The sequence below is a fragment of the Castor canadensis genome, chromosome 1 (assembly GCF_047511655.1).
Source record: "Castor canadensis chromosome 1, mCasCan1.hap1v2, whole genome shotgun sequence".
Lineage (NCBI taxonomy): Eukaryota > Metazoa > Chordata > Mammalia > Rodentia > Castoridae > Castor > Castor canadensis.
The window spans coordinates 121454935-121468872 of NC_133386.1; the positions used below are offsets into that span (position 1 = coordinate 121454935).

Below are 13938 nucleotides of genomic sequence, written 5' to 3' on the forward strand. Positions count from 1 at the left end.
GTAAGGAATAATTCAAAAAAAAAAGAACCTACTTTTTTATGGGAGTGTGTCAAAAGAACACAACAGCCAACTGAAAGAGCCCCCAGTGGCCACAGCTGGAGCAATTTGAGCAACAAATTAATACAGCAGTACTGGATTATAACCCAAAGTATAAAATACATACTCATGAGGCTATTCTAATATCAGTAAATGATGACAAAGACAAGTTTCCCTGGGAGAATAACTCCAAAACAGGAGCAACCACAGTGGAGAGACCTGACAAGCACTATTTCAGCCAGGTGGTCAAGGTTCATACCAACAGCAATAAATCATATTTATTGTATGTGCTCTTGATTGGATGTGACAAAATGGCACTTTATCTCTGTAGTCTTCCCCCAGCAACCCACATCTTCAGTCTAATTATGAGGAAAAAAATCAGACAAATTTCAATAGAGGGGTGTCATAAAAAATACCTAACCAGTGCTCTCCCAAACTATCGAGATCATCAAAAACAAAGGACAGCCAAGAAACTCTTAAAGACAAGAGGAGCCTAAGGAAATAAGATGATATATGTAATGTAGCATGTTGAGACAACAGTAACTAGAAAGAACATTAGTTTAAAACTCAGGAACTCTGAATAAGCTATGAGCTTTAGTTATAAGGACCAGTCACTATTGTCTCATTAATTCTAATGAATGTACCACACAAATCTAAGACATCAATAATTAGGGAAAGTTGGTGTGTTGCAGGCCTGTGTAGAGGCTTCTTGCCTTCACAGGCCAAAGAATTGGCTCATGAGGGAGCTGATTGACTCGTGGGACAACAAGGCCGGTACACAAAGCAGGATTTATAAGAGAAAGGAAAGGCTGCAGCTAGGGCAGTGCAGGGGAGCCTGGAAACTGGTGACTCCCTGCCCAGGTGAAGGGTGGGGCTTTTTATGGATGCTTTAACTCTAGGTTAGGGTAAGGGTTAAGTGGGTTCTTTCCATTGGCTGTTGGTTTGTGCACATGGGCTCTCTTTGATGAGCTGGTCTGTTTGCCCCTTATGGGGGAAACAACCTTGAAAGCATTCTGTTTACCAGCCCTGTGGCAGATTTATGAGACCCTGTATCTCCTCCTCAGGGGGCAGGGCTCATAGAGCTCTCCATGGGGGACTCATCTGTCCTTTAAGTCCCCAGCCCCAACAGGTGAATGTGTATTTAGGAACTCCGTTCTATCTTTTCTAAAACTTCTCAAAAATAATTTTTTTCTAAAAACCCAAACTTGATGATGTAAATATTTCTCCCATTTTTCTAATGAGGAAGCCTCAAAATAATTAGCCCAAAATTGTCTCCTACTTAAAAGGCAGAGGTGGGATTTGAGTCCAGTACCCTTTCTGCTGAGAACCACTAACCTTTGCCAGTCTATGGGTGGGACCCTTCTGTGGCTTGGCCTCCTGCACATCCATCTACATGTGTTTCTTTCTTGTTCTCCCCAGGGGATGGGCTTTACTCTTGAAGAAAGGCTGCAGCTTGGGATCCATGGACTGATACCCCCCTGCTTCCTGAGCCAGGACGTGCAAGCTCTCCGGATCATGAAATACTATGAGAGACAGCGGAACGACCTGGACAAGTCAGTGCCTGAGTCTGTTCTCTACCCATCCTTGGGCTGAGCTGCTATTTCCCATGGTCCATGGAGGGTTTTCTGGATACTCTCCAGCAGGAGAGGCTGAAAGCCCGAGAGATCCCAGAACTAGCTCTGTCCTTAGAGAGCGTGAGGGTCTTTCTGAGAGACATGCTTGTTGTGATAGAGACACAGCTGACATGTTCTTGGAGAGCTGGGAAGGGGAACCGGATTTAACCAGTAGAATCCCGGAGGCCCTCTGGGCTATGTGAGAGATGACTCAGCCCCAGAAGCATTGATGAGACTTCTGCAGACAGCAGAGGGGTCCAGGGAAGGCATTACACTGAGAGGGAAGAGAGAGTGCAAAAATGTAGAGACAGGATGCTAAGGTGTAAAGGAAGTGGTGCATGGCCCAGGTTCCCAGAATAAGGAGAACATGGGGAGGGTCTAGACAGAAGACCTAATTATCTGGCACGATTTGAGCACACATAGCAGCTCGGGAGTCTATGCTTTTAATTTCTCTGCTGTGCCACAGTTAAGAGGCAGCTTAGTCTAGAGGCTGGCTATAAGACTAGATTCTGTCTCTAGACTGAGGTCAGATCCATGTTCTATCACTTAATAACAACAGTTACTTTGTCTGTCTGGGTCACTCTCCATCTGGACAATGAGTATGTCAAAGGTGCATAACTCATAGGGCTATTATGAGGATCAAATACATTCGTGTTTATGACGTACTTAGAATAGTGGCTGACACACATCAAGCACTATGTGAGTTTGTTAACCAAATGTATAACCCTATAACGAGCTCTAGAACATATGTATGAAGAAGGTAAGGCTTCCCTCTATATCCATAGAGCTAAATGGTCAAGACTTTGCCACCTGACGGCAAAGCTCAGCAGCATGTAAGCTTTTTCTGTACCTGTCTCCATGTGCCTCCCCCATTCCATCCACAGCTTCTGAGCAGCAGTGAAAAACAAGCCCCTGCCCACAGTCACATCCCTTCTCCCGAAGCTCTAAGCTACAGGGACCTTACATTAACTTCAAGGCCACACTGCAGCCCAAGTCAGATGGGCTCTCCCTGTGGTTTATCTCACTCAGATTGGGCCTAGCTATATCACCCTGGAGAGCAAACCAGAACTTATACAAGAACTTCAACTAGCAAGTTGAGACATGCCTTAACTTTGAACAATCTGGATTTCCATCTTCTGTTAAATTTATTTTTAAAAAAGAATGAAAGTCTCAAGTGAAATCTTTCTCCAAAAAAGATGAAATCCCAAACCCTACCCTCTTCAGTTCTTTCCAGCCTGATGGATGCACTCACTTGCCTGGGAAGACACTCTCAGCTTAGGGAGACATGGGGGTGCCCAGTCCTGGAAGCCCTTGAGGTTCACTCCAGACGCTATTGACTGTTTTGGCCCACTCATTCCCATGAGGCCTTCATTTTAGCAGATGCTTGGGAAAATGCTAAGAGTGCTCACTGGTTTCTTTCAGAGAAGGCAGTGGTGTGCTGCAAAATATTTAACAACTAGTTCTCTGGGCAGGGAGCTGGAAGTAGGATGTAGAATTGCTAAGAGATATGGCTATTGCACTGCAGTGAATTGAGATCCTGGTTGTATCTGAGTATAAATCCTTTCTTCCTAAAAACACTGCCCAAAACAGTTTTTAATTCTGGACCTTTTGTGGAGAAGAAGAGGCTGAGGTCCAGGAGGGCCCAGGAGGTCACAAGAAGTCCCAAGTCTTCCCCAAAGTCACACAGTGGTAAATGGCGGAGCTGGGAGTTAAACCCAGGATGCTGACACAATGCCCAGGACCATTCCACAACAGGAAAGTTCTTTCCCCTCCCAGGGCATCTCTCCACTTCATACCAGGGCCCCAAGTGCCCACACATTCTCTGCCAAACTTGTCCAGAAAAGCTGTGATTCAGCAGTCACACCTCAGAGTAAATTTCAACCCCAGGGTTATCTCTCCCATAAGTTTTTGCATTTTTAGGGCCATGAGTGGAAGTCTCTTTTCCTGGCTTAGTGAGTTCAAGGTTTAGGGAATAGGTAAAGGAAAAATTATTTTTGGAGCATGCCTCCTGAAATAAGTTGCTACTTAGTCACTTGTGTACTCTGCTGTGACAGGAACCAGCCCTGGATGGTAGAAAAGGAAAGGTCAGTTCACAGCAGTTATAGGCCTAGTATTTTCCTTGATCTTACTCTATTCAGATTATTATTATTCTATTGTCATTCATTAATGTCCGTATCTTACTCTATTCAGATTATTATTATTCTATTGTCATTCATTAATGTCCGTATAGTCATGTGGACATCTTGCACAGTGGATAAGAGCACAAATTCTGGTGTTGGACTGCTCAGGTTCAAATCCCAACTCAGCCATGAAACCTTGTGTAACTTCATCTTTCCAAACATTAGTTTCCTTGACTCTAAAACAGCAAAAATTATAGTACCTACCTCACAAGCTGTTGAAAGTTAAATGAATTAAACTAGTTAGAAGGATGCCTACACTGTGTGCAATAGTAAGCACTGTAAGGCAGGTCAGACTCTCCTGTTCCATAGCCATTGAACCCCCCACTCGGGGAAGATGGGCAGTTTGGCCATGAATGTGTCATTGCAGCTGAGTGGGAGCTGGAGACCTGGCCCTTCTCGGAGCTGCCCTGTACCAGTTCTTCCCTTAGAACACAGGGGCATCATCCAGAGCCCTGCCATGCTGTCACACATGTGCTCCTGAGATGCCTCTTCTCTCCCCTTCCAAGGTACATCATCCTCATGGCCCTCCAAGACCGGAACGAGAAGCTGTTCTACAGAGTGCTGACTTCAGATGTGGAGAAGTTCTTGCCTATCGTGTACACGCCCACCGTGGGGCTGGCCTGTCAGCACTATGGCCTGACCTTCCGCCGGCCCCGGTGAGTACACACCTGGCAGGGTCAGGAAGGGGCCACATTGGGCAATAAATTGTTTCCACTCTCCTTGCTTCCTGAGACCCAAGAGGTTAAGTTCTGTTGGGTCAGTGGCCCAACAAGGAGACATTTGATTTTAAGCACTAGCCCAGGAAAACAACCCCATAAAGTGGAGAGATGAGTCAAGAGAGTACCTAGCAAGACGATATCAAATCTTCTCCACCTCCATATAACAAACACTCAATGTGTTGCTCAGAGTGTGGCCTAAGAGGTAGTTCAGATGTTCTCATGTTACCTACTACTGATCACCTCCCCCACCCCTTTCTGCTCATCTTATAGTGCCTACCACTCTCTCCTGGCAATGCAGACCCATGAATAATGGAGTGTTGGAAAACAAACACAAATTCTCTTGCTGCCTCAAAGAACCAGTATGCTTTCCTTTGGGTTTGACTCAAATTCCATGAAAAATATTATTTTATTAGACAAGAAAAATGGGCATTGCGTTTTCTTCCACAGTTAAAGAATTTGGGGGCAGTTTTCTAAGAAAAAAAATCACTTGTGTTTGATTTTGTTTTCGTGTTGAGTTCAATGAATATGTTGATGTTGATATATTGATACTTTTTTTTCTTTTGGGCAGTACTGAGGTTTGAACTCAGGGCCTCCTGCTTGCTAGGAAGACACTCTACCACCTGACCCACACCCCAGCCCTTTTTTGTTCTTATTTTTCGGGTAGGGTCTCACGTTTTTGCCTGTTGCCAGCCTAGACTGTGATTCTCCTACCTGTAGCTGGAATCTCAGGTGCTCGCCACTGCACCAGGCATATTGATTGAAATGTGATCTTGCTAACTTTTTGCTGAGGCTGGCCTTGAACTGGAATCCTCCCAATCTCTGCTTCCCAAGGAGCTGGGAGTGTAGGTGAACCACTGCACCCAGCAAGAATATATATATATATTTATATTTAAAAAGAAAAAATGGGAGGATTTTCAAAGGGTCCTCAGTGCAAGGTGCCTGATTATTATAAATACACAATTCTAACATTAATAATGAAATAGCTGCCTATGTTTGTAATATGTAATAGAACATCACCAGCAGGTAATTATTAGATTGTATTTGAATAGATAAACATACAACATATTGTGCACAGATGTGTAATTTAATTTACATAGAATTGATAAACCAGTGTTTACAAGTCATGTGTTAGATGAAGAACATGTAATCATTGCTCTATGATAACTTTTGTTCATTTGAACTTTGTCATAAAAGATGAATTAGAAGAATTGAGAGAAAAAGCATTTGTGTACAGTCATCCAAAGATACCACTCCCCCATTACATGCATGGCCTCTGGGACCCCATGCTGGGTAGAACAGACAAGGGGTTCTGCCCCTTCACACCACCAAGGTGGTCAGATTAATGAGAAGCTATTTCAGGCTAAGGTCCAGGTCCCACTCATTCTCCAACAGAGCTGTGATAGACAGGGATGGCGGCAGCAGAGTGAGGTTCCACATGGGTAGAAACAGAAACAGATTCCAAGTCATTTGTGGGTGGAGGTAGCTAGAGTGCTGTAGAAGCTGGGCACACAGCATAGAAAACAGACATGCAGCAAGCAGTCCCAGCAGGGAACCTACAGATAAACTGGAACCAGGAGAAAAACCTAACTGTAAAGGCTAAATACTATCCTAAAATCTTTACATATCCTATTTAATTATCAGTCCTCTGCCAGGAAGTAGGTACTGTTATCATCCAACTTGCAGATGGGAAAACTGAGGTACAGAGAAATAAGTCACCCAAAGTCAAAGTCACACAGCTTTTAACGATCAAAGCCAGGACTCAACCCATGCGGCCTGCACCAGTGTGAACAGGTAACCACTACACTGTGCTCACTACGTGCTGCCTCTCCCAGTTCAGGACTATGAACATTTAGTGGGCACTGAGGGGTGGAGTGCCATTACAGCTCCAGGAATGTTTGCCTGCTGGGGTCTAAGGTAAGGATTGCCAGATACCATTTCCAGAGCCTCTCCAGAAGGAATTATTCAGCCAGGTCCTGGGCCTGCAGCTGGGTTAGGCTAAGGCAGCCTTGGGCAGACTGAATGTCTTCTTGGATTAGTCCCTCACATGGTATAGACTTCCTGCATATATTTCACACAAACCCTTCTTCAGATGATTACTCAATTAAGTTATTTGACATGTGACATTTTGAGTGGTTGCTCTAGGTTTCCATTTGGCTACTTTCCAGGTGTTGATTTCACACCTGCCTTGCTCCACAGGGAAAGGAGAGTTTGGGCTCCACCTCAACACAGAGCTTCATCTGAGGCCTGGCCTGGAACAGCTTTATGGATTAACATCTGAAGGGAGGATAGCCCCCCAGGCCAAGAGGAAGGGAGCCAAGCCAGCTCGGTTTCTAAAATGATAGACATCCCTGCCCTGTTCCTGGAAACAATGTAGTCTTCTGTGGAAGGGCCTGGCACCCCACCAAAGCTAATTAGGTCCAGCTGATACTAAAGCTGAGCCTCTAACATGATGGGCTCTGCATCCCCTCACAACCTGGAAGGAGATTCCAGTGTCTCAGTGGACCCAAGGGTCCTGAATATCTGAACACAGCAGAAGGTGTTCATACCACTCCACCCTTTCCTGCTTTCATGTTTTCATGGGCCTGGCTTGCAAGAATGCCCCCTGAAGGTCACTCGGAAGAAGTGAAGGCCAGAGGTGAGGCTGAGCGGAGGCCAGGACAGATCTCAACCTAGAAGAGGGGTGTGGAGAGGAAACCAATGTGGTGTACAATGTCAGTGAATCCTCTTTCTCCTCAGGCCACCCTCCTCCCTTGACCAGTTTTCATCTTCCTAGTCCAAATGATGTGCACACACTTGTGGATCTAACATTTCTAGTTTCAGTGGGATGTCCATCCTGTTTAGGTGATGGACGTAGTCAAGAAAAAAATTATTCATAATTATTAAAGATGGTAAAGAAGACTTTCCTTGGGGGTGGGGGCATGGCTACAGGTATAGGGACCACTGAGACAGAGTTTCACAGTGAGGAAAAACATTGAACTCAACTCCAACAAGGACAAGTAAGGATTTATAATCAGGGTGAGAGGGCAGTGAATGGAAAATTGCTAAGAGGAAACACCAAGAATAAGGGTTCCTTACAAAACTGACCTGGTAGGATTATTGGACTGGATGATAAGACTTCAAAGTGGTCGGAGATCAAGGGCAAGAGATTCTTGCTTAGCAAGATTCTTGCTCAAAGTGAGTTCTGCCAGGACAGAGAGGGAAGCCCACTATCTGGCCTAGTCAGAAAGGACTGAGGAACCTGATTAGAGGTTCGGCCAGAGAATCTTTCAGACAGATGACTGGGTTTGGATAGTAGAAAGGGCTCAGACTTTAAAGTCAGGCAATCCTGGCCTGATGACTTTGACAATTAACGTAGTACCCCCTCAATATCCTCAAGTATAAAATGGGAATAATGCCTACACATGTGGCTGCTTGTGAAGATTGGGTGGGATTTCATATGTAAAAAGCCTGGCCCTAGTAGACTCTCAGTAGCTGTGAGCTGCCTGACCCATCATCCCCAAAACCTGTCATCTGACTTAGCACCCTCCCCAAGAATGTAAACTGAAAGCCTGCTGAGGGCATCTTATTTCCTTGAAAACCACCATGCCCTATTGTTTGACTCAGACATTAAATTACCTGCATCTGTACTTAACTAGCAAATCTATTCACAGGTACTGTGAAGAATTAGGAAGCAGGCTGTGGTGAGTTAGAAAGGCCAGAATAGGAGTGGGACTTGACTTTACGTAGTCAGAGGCTCTGTGGAAAATACCTGACAGTGTATTTCGATTTAGTCACCAGCCCTTGGCTCTAAGCCAGGGTGCTATCATTTTTATATGTGCAAACAGGTAAGTTTCTGCACACAGGCCAGTGTCAACATATATATGTGTGTATAAGATTAACAGTTGCCATTATTGAAGGCTTGCAATGCCGGAGATGGGTCCTGGGCTAGGAATTTCATGTTTGTTGTGTGTGAGCACCTCAACAACCCCATAAGGTACTTGTTATTTTACTGAGAAAACTAGGGTTACCTGCCTAAGATACTACCACAGATCCAGAGCCAGTTCTGTGTTTTTCCTGAATTTGCAACCCAGATTCTTGTGACCCTAGTAACACAATGCCTCAGAGATAAGCACTTGCATTCTTGCTTGCATACAAATTCCCTTAAATGATGGGTCTGTACACAAGATGGGCATGGATGGACACAATGGATACACACACTGAAAGGGGAAGTATACCACGGTAGACAGAGTCCAGAAGGAGTGGGTCAGATCCCCACTGATAACCAGTTATCCTTGGAGTCTGGCTACTCTATCTCTCAAGCTTAAATCACAGAAACTGTGCACCTCCTGTAGTTGTTGTGAAGGTCAGATGCATGTGAACATGCTTTATCAACTGTAAAGTTCCTCATAAACTGAAAGGAGCATTGTTTTTTCATTTCACAAACTTCTACACTCTAAATGCCCACTGGGGCCCACTTCTAGGTATACACGGGAAAGTGGGTGTCAACATCTTGACCAAAGCCACTCCAGAAAACAAATGCAACCTCATTTCAGCAAATGCGCTCTGATACCCAGAGCACACAGTCTTTGAGCACATTACAATCTGGATTCTTACCTAGCTGTCAGTTAGGGATAGTCATGTAACACACATGCTCCTAGCACAATTGAAGGCAGGCAGAAATCAATAATTAGCATCATTAGACCTGCCACATCCACTGCCTTGGGGCACTAAAGAACTAATTCCTTCTGCCAAGATGGCTCTATATCCAATTCCACCCAGACTCCTCTGCCAAACTCTTTCAGCTGTGCTGCTGGAAAGGCTCACTCGAGCAGGGCAAGCAAGAGGTCTGCAGCTGGGTCTGGTTAGCTTTGCCCATGGTCCTCTTAGTTCTTTAGCCTTTAGTGTCAAGCAAAGAGCACTGGATCAGGAGTCAGGAGGTCTGGGTTCTACCTACACCACCCTCTTCCGGGCTATGAATCCTAAGGCAAGCCACTCATCAGTCTCCAGGAAAAGTAGTAGGGTTAGGTTACATGGCTTCTGTGAGCTCTTCCAGCTCTAACAATTTATGATCTGAAAACTCAAACTCTATAACCAAGTTAGAAATGAAACCTTGAAGTGAGTCACAGTCATATTACGTGACTGAGCCTGAGTTGCCCCACCTTTGAAATTAAGAAGATTGCTGCTGAGCAAAATGTTCAGTCCTGGCTGTGCATTGAAAGTATCTATGGAGTATTCAGTCAGAATCCTTGAGGATTCTGATCTTCAGTTTTCAAAAGCTCCCCATGAGATTCTAACAGGCAGCCAGGGCTGAGAATTGCAGAGTTAAGTGATTTCTGTGGTTCCTTCCAGCGTGGATCTTTTAGGGAATTGAGAACCTGCATCTCCTTTTTTCCAGGCTACTTCAGCCTAAAAGATTAGGGCCATTATATATAACAGAACTTTCTTCAACCAAGCCCTCAAAAACCAAATTGTTGAGCCCCACTACCTAGATCCCTTATGTCACATTCACAGGGTTGCTCAGGCAGGAGGAATCCTAAGTCTGTCTTCCTCCCTCACCAAGTTTCCTCCTGAAGCTCCTCACCACACAGCAGTCGCCCCTCTCCCAAGCTGCACAGGCATTCTCCTGACTTGTAATGGTAACAGCTGCCCACACATCTGATGTCAACAATTGATTAGACAGGAGCAAACATCATACTCAAAGGTGGATCATTTGGACAAGCATGAGACTGGTGTGGTGTGGGTGGGTTGGAGTCCTTTTCAAAAATTTGAACTGAGACGTGAAAATAACTTTCCAGCTGGGAAGGGAAATGAAGACAAAAAGGATGGCCATGTCATAGTGGTCCAAAGGCAAATGCCAGCTGTGATGGAGCAACAACAACAACAACCAAAAAAGGAAGTAAAGAAAGAAAATGAAGTAAAGGAGTGAATCTGTGGAGAGAGAACAGGGCAGATGGGAGAGAGACAGGAAAAAACACAGAGACAGTGGTTGGTCCTTCCAGTTGCCTCAGTTCATGACAGTTTTCCACACTTGTTCCTGTTACACCCTCTGCCTCGGGTAACTAGAAAAAGATCTATATGATCAGATGTATCTGATTAGCTCCTGATTCTTTTGTTGATAGATTGGGTGGAGCTAACAGATTAAAGTAAGGCATCTCAATCTTTAGCATGCACTAAAATCATCTGGGGACTTATAAAACCAGATTGTGCTAGTCTGGGAAGAGGACAGAGAATTTACATACCTAAGAAGGTCCAGGTGGATGTTGCTGCTGGTGGTGAAGGAACCATGCTCTGAAAACCACTAGATTAAAGGATGTGAAAGGTAGCTCCCTGAGAAGAGAGTAGAGACCATCTGCAGGAAGTGGAAGAAGTAGATACTTTGCTTGTTAGTAAAAAGAGCTGGGAGTCATGAGATAAGGGTTCTTGTCCTAGTCCTTGTCACCAGCTAGCAGTGTTGCCTTCTGTCAATCCTTCCCCCTTTTTGAGATTCAATTTCCTCATCTAAAGAATGAGAGGATTTTACTAGGGGATCTCAAGGACTCCTAACCCTAACAGTCTCTAATTTTTGAAGCAGATTAGAGCACTATTGGTATAAATTTGCCTCTAGGGTTTCTGACATTTAAGAGAGAAAAATGCAAAAGTAGGTGAGAATACATACTTTTCATTTTCTGACAAGAAAAAGCTTGCAGACTTATCTGCAGACGTGTCACTTTTGTTGAGAGCTCTGCTCATCAGTGGGCCTTTTCCCAGACTAGGCAGTCCAGGATCTTTTATGGATTGTTTGGTGCTATGATTTGGGAATTGATGCTGAAATAGATTTAAGGACGGTGGCATGAAGACTCCTTCCAAAGCAGGAGGATGTTCAGCTACCATTCGATATGAATGTCACATGGAATAAATTAATTGTTCCTAAATTTCATGTTGTTGAACCAGTTTATAACAGAGGTAGAGGAAAGAAGGAACCTCTATTTTTGTGTCTGAATTACTTGGATTTTAAGGAAACCAGCATATTTGTTTTCTAGATGAAGTGTTGAAATTCACATTTTTTAAAGGTGAGTTTGTGCATAATTGCATATGACCTGCCTGGAACTTTCACACCAGAAGGAGCAGCTTGCTCTGAGGGGAGGTCACAGGGTAGTCCTGAGTCATCCAGGAGTGTGGGTGTAGCAGGCTGGGAGTGGAGATGGGAATGGTTGAGCAGCACCCCACGGATGCAAAGATTATACTCTCCTTATTCAAGCTGGAGACAGATGAACTTTATTAACTAGAACAGGATGTTCTGTGTTTGACTTCCTTTAGCCAAGGACAGATTTCCCTGGCAATTTAAACAAAATGATTTCGTTTCCTTTTTATTTGGTTTGTCTTTTTCTTCCTTTGTCCTGGGCCATCCCAGTCATGATCAGAAGAATAGGTGTAGAGACAATTTCCTTACTCAAAGAAGAAAACACGTACATGCAAGCAGGAATCAAGTAGACCTTTCCTCGGAAAACCTTGATCTCCCACTAAAGGTTGTGTTTACTCACAATCCAAAAAGATTGGCTTCTTAAGAGAAGCTGCAGAGAGGGTGAGGGAGGGGGCATAAGAAGGCGTATGGAAGGGTGAATATAACTGAAGTACATTATATGCATGCATGGAAATATTACCATGAAACCCCCACACCGTGCAATTAATATAAACTAATAAAAGTGTTGGGGGCAGGGAGGAACTATAAGCAGTGCAAATGTTCAAGTTTATGGGCTAGAGGAGGAGAAATAGGTCACTGGTGTAGAAACTCTTGAAGAAAAGCAAAAGCTGCCTTGCCATAAAGAACCCCGCCACTAACAATCCAGCTCCCAATGTCCGTTTTTATATTATGCTCTGGTGTTCATTATACCTATAGGAACTCCTTCCAATTTCCCTTGCACTCTAGAAGGTAATATTGAAACCCTCATTTCTGAGTTGACTCCTTAGTGACTCTTAAATCAGCATTTGTCAGGTCGATAAGGATTAGAATTTAGGAAAGATAGGTATTGTTTGAAATAGAGAGTGATGGAGAGGAGTAGATCAAGAAGGGCCTACCTGAGACTAGAGGTACAGCTCAGTAGTACATAGATGGCCTAGCATGCACGAGGTCCTGGGTTTGATCCCCAACATCTCAAAAAAAGTAAACAAATATAAAAGTTTTTTTAAAATGAAGAAGGAACTGTCTGGTTCTGGAGACAGAACCAAGGTGCAGGTAGGGTACCACGATGAGGTGGTGTCAGCATTGTTCAACAGGTTAAGCTGGAAGGGGAGGGGCAAGTAGAAAGACCAAAAGGACAAAAGCAGTGCAAGTGGTAGGAGATGGATTCCCCAGCTTCACACATTTCGGTGATACTTTCCTCTGGATCACAACACTGAAGAGGGAAGGCTGTGAGCTGATCTTCCCTGACTCTCCCACGGTGCCAAGCATAGTATCTTTAAGCACTTACCAGAGAGAGAGCACTTAAATCCTGTCTTCTGGGGCTAGGGGAAACAGGTCCGTGGTGCTTAGCACGTGTGAGGCACTGGGTTCCAGCCCCAGAACCAAAAGAAACAAAGGCTGTCCTCTGACTAGATTCAATAAGCAGTGGAGCCAGGCATCAGTGACTCACGCCTGTAATCCTAGCTACTCAGGAGGCAGAGATCAGGAGAATCTTGGTTGGAAGCCAGCCCAATCAAAGAGTTTGTGAGACCCCATCTTGAAAAAATCCATCAGTCTCAGTCCGCTAGAGGAGACAGCATCTCCAGGCTATCTTAAAAATAGTCGCTAGCATATCAGTTTGTGATAAATCTACCTTAGCCTCTGCTCAAGTGAGCCGTAAACCTAGTCGTCTGAAATGAACATGCATGTCCGCATGTGAGGCGCTCGGATCACATGCTAGCTGTGCTCTTGCTCGATGCAGAGTTCCTGCACAAATAACAGCTGACATTTTAAAGCATCAAAAGGAGAGGATTCCAAGATGGTGGCTAGATGGAGGAAGCAGAAAGCAACCCTCCTATAGTGAAATCTTGGAGAGACGCTGGAGACACACTTTGCAGGCATAATCACCGAGAAAAGGCATAACTTTGACTCCTCCACATCTCCAGCCGGCGCAGAGAATCTCCACTTCACGTTAACTGGAGAAACGAGGAGGGCCCCCGGGGCCGCCAGTGGCCGGCACCCATATGGCTTGGGAAGACGAGGACCAGCTTACTGTCGATTAGTACACTAACACTCCCTGTTTATACCTTTGAAACTCTCTTGTCTGATACCTTGTTCTGCTTTCTCCCTCGTCTATATATTTGTTTTCCCATTTTCTTTAACTTCTTGCTTTCCATCTCAGCTCACTCTTCCATTCTAAATATTACCATTGTTATTACAAGCTAGAAAATACTTAATTGCACACAGTACAGGGACAGTTACAACACCAAGGA

At 44.5% G+C, this 13938-nt stretch overlaps 1 protein-coding gene across 1 annotated transcript in view; it reads left to right on the forward strand.

Annotated features, from left to right (window-relative positions):
- Nucleotides 1–13938, forward strand: part of Me3 (malic enzyme 3) — a 224778-nt gene that overhangs the window by 86977 nt on the left and 123863 nt on the right. Inside the window, exons 2-3 of the mRNA XM_074065995.1 lie at nucleotides 1456–1589; nucleotides 4336–4485. Coding sequence (XP_073922096.1) covers nucleotides 1456–1589; nucleotides 4336–4485 — 284 coding nt within the window. The remainder of the gene's footprint in view (nucleotides 1–1455; nucleotides 1590–4335; nucleotides 4486–13938) is intronic.